This window comes from Carlito syrichta, unplaced genomic scaffold, assembly GCF_000164805.1.
Source record: "Carlito syrichta isolate Samal-C Ts95f unplaced genomic scaffold, Tarsius_syrichta-2.0.1 Scaffold302449, whole genome shotgun sequence".
NCBI lineage: Eukaryota > Metazoa > Chordata > Mammalia > Primates > Tarsiidae > Carlito > Carlito syrichta.
Window position 1 is genome coordinate 165,413 of NW_007246545.1, and position 8,086 is coordinate 173,498.

At 35.5% G+C, this 8,086-nt stretch overlaps 1 protein-coding gene across 3 annotated transcripts in view; it reads left to right on the top strand.

Moving 5' to 3' along the window:
• ACTR10 (actin related protein 10 homolog) overlaps window positions 1–8,086 on the top strand; it is a 30,382-nt gene that overhangs the window by 18,240 nt on the left and 4,056 nt on the right. For all 3 annotated transcript variants that reach the window (XM_008056681.1, XM_008056682.1, XM_008056683.2), the window contains 4 exons: window positions 200–235; window positions 2,622–2,701; window positions 2,782–2,855; window positions 7,916–7,997. In XM_008056681.1, the coding sequence (XP_008054872.1) occupies window positions 200–235; window positions 2,622–2,701; window positions 2,782–2,855; window positions 7,916–7,997 (272 nt within the window). The remainder of the gene's footprint in view (window positions 1–199; window positions 236–2,621; window positions 2,702–2,781; window positions 2,856–7,915; window positions 7,998–8,086) is intronic.

An 8,086-nucleotide genomic window follows, 5' to 3' on the forward strand; every position in this document is an offset into this window, starting at 1 on the left:
GGGTCTCGAACCCAGGGGCTCAGGCAGTCCACTCACCTCAGCCTCCCAAAGGCACGGGATTACAGGCTGAGCCACCGAGCCTGGCTAATTAGTTATATTTTTTAAATATTTTTCTGAAATGGAAAATGTAAATGCAATTTAATAGACTGTTTTAGTTATTATTAAAGTTCTATGATTCTAAATAAAATGTTTGTTTTAGGTTCAGTTCCAGAAGGTGTCTTAGAAGATATTAAAGGTAAACCAACTTCTCATTATTGATCCTTTCAGCAACCTTGATTGAGTGTTAGTTTGGAAGGCATATGTTTCTAAATATTTGGAGAGATACAAAATATACTTACAATATATTCTAAAAATATTTAATATATCAGCTATGGGATACAAGAATCTGATTCTTCCATTTATGGAAGCTCTGACATTATTCATAATGTGTTAGTAAAGCAGCTTCTCAATTATGTGTAGAGTATTCAGGGTTACTAGAGAACTAGTAGTTTGCACAGTATGAAAGAACAGTTAAATTGCTTAAGAAAACCACTAGTTTGATGCAGTATAATTTTTTTGCTCTAGTTTGTTTTATACATTTTTATAAGCTTGGTCATTATACTGAATATTCAGAAATTCTGGAATTGGGACCAAAGTACTACAGTGTACTTTTGGATTCATCGAAATAAGATTTATTGCTTCTACTTTACTAGAGTGGATTTTTATGATAATGTTGAAATTGGATTTTTTGATATTTTTATTCGCTGAAAGTAAACGCATTTAAATAACAATGTTCTTTAGTACTTGAAGGGTCATTATTAATAATTTACACTATTTAATAGATAATTAGATAATGACGGATTTTAGGGCTAAAAGGGACTTGGAGATAATCTAGTACACTTGGGGCCCTGAATTATTAAATGATTTGTTCAGTGTCATGCAGGAAGGTAAGGTTAGAGCTAGTGCTGCAAAACAGATCTTATTCTGAATTATATTGCTTACTTATGTGGTATAATTACCTAAAATCTTTTCAATTATTATAAAATTTCCTTTGTAGTGTTTATTACAGCAGCACAAAAAAATGAAGAAAAAGAGTTTCCTTTATTTCAATCCTATCCCCCATGTAGAGTGTTTTCTTTTCAAATGACCGTAAAAATGTGAAAGATTGGTGAGATTGTGGGAAAATGAATGTATATTACTGTTAGTAAGGATTGCAAACTGACCTTTTTGGAAAGCAATCTGGCATGATTATTAAAATGGGAAGTGCACATCCCATCTAAAAACAGAATATAGAATGAAATTTGGTGACTTCCTAGTAAGGAGCGCCATGTAGCTATTGCAAAGAAAGAGCTAGATGTGTTGATTTGGAAAGATGTCTATAATGTTAAGGAAAAAGCATGCTGCTGAAGGATAAGGTACAGTAGCGGCCCATTTCTGTTAGAAACAAATGTGCAGCACACACAAATTCATTACATGTGATCTAATTACCAAAGTTATTTACAAATTCAAAATTTTCAAATTATTTAAAAATTCTTCAGTGTAACTTACCTGTTCATAGATTTTTAATTCAGTATAATTTGGATGCTTTAACGAAAGACATCTGCCTCTGCCAAGTATGATATAAGATCTTGAGGGCTAGTTATTTACCTTGCTTAGTCAGTCATGAGGACTTCAATAAAATATAAAATATGTAAGTAATTTTGGTACCTAGTTCACTGCCTACCATATTAGCATATTGAGTATTCTCAATGAATGTGTTTTGAATTAGTGAATGAAATTTGCTACATCGTATATTATGAAAAAACTTCGTGTATATTTACTGTCATATATACAATTTTTATAATATATATGACTATCATGTTTTTCAGGTAATTCAACCAAGTCGTCAGACTTCTTGCAATCAAAATCAGTTTTGCCTCTACTTTAAAAAATATATTTCTTAACTTTCTGAAAATAACTTGAAGCAGCTTATTATAAAAGACACTTTGAAAAAAAAAGAATCTTTAAAAGAATAAGTGTTCAAAATTTTTGCAAAAAGTAAATTGATACAGCAGAAGGATAGTGGTAATGTTGGGATGCGCTAAGATAAAGAAAACAATCATGCTAAAACCCCATAAACTAAGGTGTGTTACACTGCAACTAGAGGCAAGATTTAGCTTTGTGTTCTGACTGACCAAGGTTTTTAAAAAAGAATCAGAGCTACCATCACAAAGAAGATGAGAAAATAAAAATAAATTTAAAAGTATACATATAAAATAATAAGAAATCAATCTGGTTCAAAGAAATATGCTATTCAGAATAGAATAGCTACATTTTTATGATGCTAAAATTTATTTTTATTGTGGTATTCTTTATAAAAGGGATATCAAACAACATAATAGTATCCTCAAAGGTGATTTTTAAAAAATGAGGTTTTATAGAAGATGAACATAGAACATTTCTTATGGTTCCTCAGTGAATTAAAAGTTTTTTTATTTGTGAATAAATTGTTGTAAGCTAACTGAAGACAGGAATAAACTTTATAAAATCCAAAGGAATGGATAATTAGCATGTTCACTTGACTAGAACTTTTTGAATTGGGGTAAGTTCACTCTATTCCATTAATCACTAGCCATACTAAAGTCTCCTTTTCTTCCTTTGAGTGCGTACTTGCTTTGTAAGTGAACTGAAGCGTGGATTGAAAATTCAAGCAGCAAAATTTAATATTGATGGGAATAATGAGGTAAGCTAAAAATAAATGTGTCTTCTTTTTTCAGAGGTTACAACATGTGTGGACTAATGCTTATGATATTTATATTTCAGCGTCCCTCGCCACCTCCAAATGTTGACTATCCATTAGATGGTGAGAAGATTTTGCATGTACTTGGATCAATCAGGTTAGATCTTAATTGTTATGAGCAAAGTAGTGAACTAAAATAAATTTTTGACTTTAAAAAAAAAAATAGACTTTTTTTCAGTGTAGTCAACTTAACAGTTAAGTGTTTTTTCCTTTAGTGTCATCATTCATGATTAATTTTATTCAGCTTCAAAATTTTTTTTTTCTAAATATTTTTTTCCTAAATTGGGTGCAGTGGCACACATCTTTAATCTCAGCTACTTAAAGCAGGAAGATCACTTGAGCCTAGGAGTTCGAAACCAGCCTCGGCAACATAATGAGACCCTGTCTCTAAAATATGTATTCACGAGGGGGAACCCAAAATTTATTTATAAAAAATTGTGTATTCTTACATGTTTAAACTTCAGTCATCTTCAGTATACTCTTCGTTTGATGCAATACACTTATCGAGATGCTTTTCCCACTGCTCAAAACAATTTTTGAACTCACCAGTTCTGATGCCTTTTAGTGCTTATGGCTGCTTTTAGTTTCACCTCTTCCACATCAACAAAATGTTTTTCCTTTGAGAATTCTTTTCATCCAGGGAAAGAAAAAAAGTTGCTTGGGTGAGACTGGGGTGAATAAGTAGGGTGGGGCACAGGAGTCATGCTGTTTTGGGGCAAAAACTGCAAAACACTCAGTGTGATATGGACAGGTGTACCCATCATGAAATGGGTAAACGAGTTCAAAGATCTCCAAAAAAAAATGTACTGTGTTGAACACAGTCTCTCACAACAGTGCTAGCTGGTACGCTGATTCCAATGGGTTTCTAAAAAACTTACTTAGGCTGGGCGCAGTGGCTTACGCCTATAATCCCAGCACTTTGGGAGGCTAAGGTGAGAGAATTGCGTGAACCCACGGGTTCGAGACCAGCCTGAGCAACTTGGGGAGACCTCATTTCTACAACAAATCAAAAAATTAGCTGGGCATAATGGTGCATGTCTGTAGTTGTAGCTGCTTGGAAGTCTGAGGCAGAAGGATTACCTGAACCCAGCAGGTCGAGGCTGTGGTGGTCATGAGCATGCCAATGCACTCCAGCCTGGGTGACAGAGTGAGGCTCCAACTCAAATAAATAAAATAAAACACTTACCCAGCAGGGGAAGCCTGTACAACAAGGGGCCGCCCTCCAAAAAATAATTCTGTTTTTTTTTTTGTGAGGGGTCCCCCCTCATATATAATATATGTATTTTTTTTCTTTGCTATTCATCAAAGTAATTCAAAATTATTTTAATTAAATTAAATAATTAAAGAAACTAATCACTCTTAGAGGTGGAGCAAGAAGTATGATACAGAGTTAACAAACGTTTTCTGTAAAGGACCAGACAGTAAATATCTCAGACTTACGATTCCATATGGTCTCTGTTGTAACTATTCAACTCCACAGTTGAGATAGAAAATCACACTTGGGGTATTGGCTCACACCTATAATCCCAGCACTTTGAGAGGTGGAAGTGAGAGGATTGCATGAGCTTAGGGGTTCAAGACCAGCCTGGGCAACTTGGTGAAACTTTATCTCTACAATAAATCAAAAAATTAGCTGGGTGTGGTGGTGTGCACCTGTGGTTCCAGCTACTTGGAAGGCTGAGGTGGAAGAATCACCTGAGCCCAGTAGGTTGAGGCTGTGGTGGCTGTGAGTGTGCCACTGCACTCCTGCCTGGGTGACAGAGTGAGACTCCAACTCAAAAAAACAAAAAAACAAAATCAGCCATAGACAATATATAAGTGAGTGAGCATGGCTGTGTTCCAGTAAAACTTCATCTGAAAAAACAGGTGGTAAGCAGCTTTTTATTCTCAGGCCATAGTTTGCTAATTCCTGCTTTGAAATTTTTTGTGAAAAAGAATACATTATTCCAAATACACTCAATCTTTAGGTTTCATTAGTAATTGACCTTTTTTTATTCATTTGATTATTCTGTCTGATGATGCAATATAAATTGTTGCTAAAGATTTATATGATTATATTGGTAAAAACATAATTTTCATTTATATCCCAGTTTTATAAAATTTATCTTATAAAAAGTTTCCTTTGTAAAATATAAGATCCGAAGATACACAGAGGCCAGGCACAGTAGCTGAGGCCTGTAATTCCAGCACCTTGGGAAGCTGAGGATCTCTTGAGTCCAGGAGTTTGAGAGCCCCCCATCTCTACAAAATACCCAAAAAAATGAGCCAGGCATGCTGGTGCATGCTTGTAATACCAGCTACTTGGGACGCTGAAGCAGCAGGATCACCTGAGCCTAGGGTATTGAGGTTGCAGTGAGCTATAATTGTGTCACTGTACTCCAGCCTGGGCAACAGAGCGAGACTCTAATTCAAAAAAAATAAATAAGAGAGAGAAGGAGATGCATAGAGAATAATTATTATGTAACATATTGAAAATTCTATTAGATTTTGAGATAGTTAATATAGAGATTGAGATACTAAAGACATTTAAATATATAGAAGTTAGAGACAGGATGTGGTAACAAAAACAAGACTGTAACACTCATTGATATTTTTTATATCATTTTATTGTCTTAAGTGATGTTTATTAAGTTACTATTTTAAATTTATCCTGATTGTTTAGTGGAGCTCAGAATAATAGAATATAAATGTTTAAAGAAATTCAACTGACCAGGAGCAGTGGCTTATGTCTGCAATCCTAGCACTTTGGGAGGCCAAGGTGGGAGTTTAAGACCAGCCTAGGTGACATAATGAGATCCAGGCTCACCACAGCCTCGAACTTCTGGGCTCAGGTGATCCTCCCACCTCAGCTTCCCGAGTAGCTGGGACTACAGGCATGCACCATGATACCTGACTAATTTTTTAATTAATTTTTTTTGTAGAGATGAGGTCTCACTATGTTTATATATACATATGTATAGTTAGTTTTGTATTGTATCGGTTAGGATTTGATTTGGTCACAAGTTATACAAACCTGAAGATAAAGGCTTCAACAAGGTAGAAGTTTGTCTCTCATTTAAAATAAGTTCAGAAGTAGATAGTGCAGGGATGGTATGACACCTCTATCAAGTGCCCAAATATCCCTCCATCTATCACATCTGAGATGTACTCATTGTTTTCTGAGGTCCAAGACGGCTGCTGGAATTAAAGCTACTGCCTGTGTTTCAAGCAAGTGGTCCTAAGAAGGGAAAGAAAAAAGTGCTTAACTATAAGTCCCACATATCACTTCTGCCTTCATCTCATTGTCCAGTACTAACTATATCTGGTTGCAAGGCAGCTGATAAATGTAGTGTTTTAACTGGTGGAGTTGGGATTAGGGCACAATATATCCAGCTTCAAAATGGGGTCTTAACTTTTTTTATTTTCAAATAATTATAGATTAAAGGTCAGTTGTAAAAGATAATACAGAGAGGTCCTGTGTACCTTCCAGTTTCCCTCAATGGTTACCTTTTATATAACTGTAGTATCATATCAAAACTAGTAAATTGGCTTTGGTGTAAAGTGTATGTATAGTTCTGTGTAAATTTGTCATGTGTAGATTTCTGTAGTCACTGCATCAATCAAGATACAGACCTATTGCCAGACACAGAAAGAAAATTACTGCTTGATCTCATTTATATGTGTAATCTAAAAAAAGTTAAATATCTAGAAACAAAATAGAACAGTGGTTGCCAGGGGTGGGGAGAGGAAGGAAATGGAGAGATCAAAGGTACAAACTTAAGAGTTATATAGGGCAAGTTCAGAGATCTAATGTACAGTGTGATGAGCAGGTAATAATATTGTATTATTATACTGAAAATTTGCTAAGAGTAGATTTTAGACGCTTTTACCACCAAAAAAAAAAAAAAGCTAACTATGTAAGACGATGGATAGATTAATTTGCTTGACTATAATAATCATTTTATTGTGTATACCTATATCAAAACATCATGTTGTATACCTTAAAGAACTATTTTATTACTACTAACATCTTCCTTATGCTACTCAAAAATAGAGTTCTTTTTTTTTTCTTCTTTTTTTTGAGTTGATGTCTCACTCTGTTGCCCAGGCTAGAGTGCAGTAGCTTGCTCATGGCCACTGCAGCCTCGACCTGCTGGACTCAGATGATCCATCCACCTCAGCCTTCCAAGTATCTGGAACCACAGGCATGTGCCACCACGCCCAGCTAATTTTTTTATTTATTGTAGAGATGAGGTCTCACCAAGTTGCCCAGACTGGTCTTGAACCCCTGGGCTCAGACAGTCCTCTCCCTTCAGCCTCCCAAAGTGCTGGGATTACAAGCACCCAGCTAAAAAATAGAGTTCTTTTAATTTGAGTCAAACTGGAAAATTGGTGTTTTATTAGACAACTATCCTTGTTAGATATTATTTTAAAAAACAAAGAAATGAAGGAAGATTTTTGTTTGCTTTTAAATCTTTTGTACCATTAATTAGTCTGCTTGTTGAATCTTACTTTTTTTTTTTTTTGGAGTCCGTCTCACTCTGTCTTCCCCAGGCTATAGTAGAGTGGCATACTCACGGCCACCGCAGCCTCAACCTGCTGGGCTTAGGCAGTCCTTCTGTTTCAACCTTCCAAATAGCTGGAATCACAGGCCCGTGCCACCTTGCTTGGCTAGTTTCTTTTTGTTTTTTTTTAATTTATTGCAGTGATGAGGTCTCACCATGTTGCCCAGGCTGGTTTTGAACCCCTGGGCTCAGGCAATCCTCTCGCCTCTACCTCCCAAAGTACTGGGATTACAGGCATGAATCACTGCACCTGGCCCAAATCTAACTGACTTTTATTGGATACTGTTTATTTTGTTATTAGGTTTGGGGAGTTAAAACTGGACACAAAATACTATATGTAAATCTATATGTGATAATAGTTGTGGCTAATGCTTTGAGAATGCCTCCCTGAGCAGACCCTGTTCTGTTAACTCATTGAATTTTTACCTCAATCCCTGTGAGGCAGGTACTGTTATTTCCCCATTTACAAGTGAAAACACTTTGTATTTTAAGAATTATTCTGTATTAACCTAGTACTGACACTTAAAAAATATTATGTCAACAGAAATAACGGTATGTTCTGTATCATATTATGTGACCCCAACAAAATGCTCTCTTTTTTAAATCTCTTTAGAGACTCCGTTGTGGAAATTCTTTTTGAGCAAGATAATGAAGAGAAGTCAGTTGCCACATTAATACTGGATTCCCTTATACAGGTATTTTATCTTGTAAAAAAAAAAAAATCCTGCTGGGCTCGGTGGCTCAGCCTGTAATCCCACACTTTGGGAGGCTGAGGTGAGTGGAT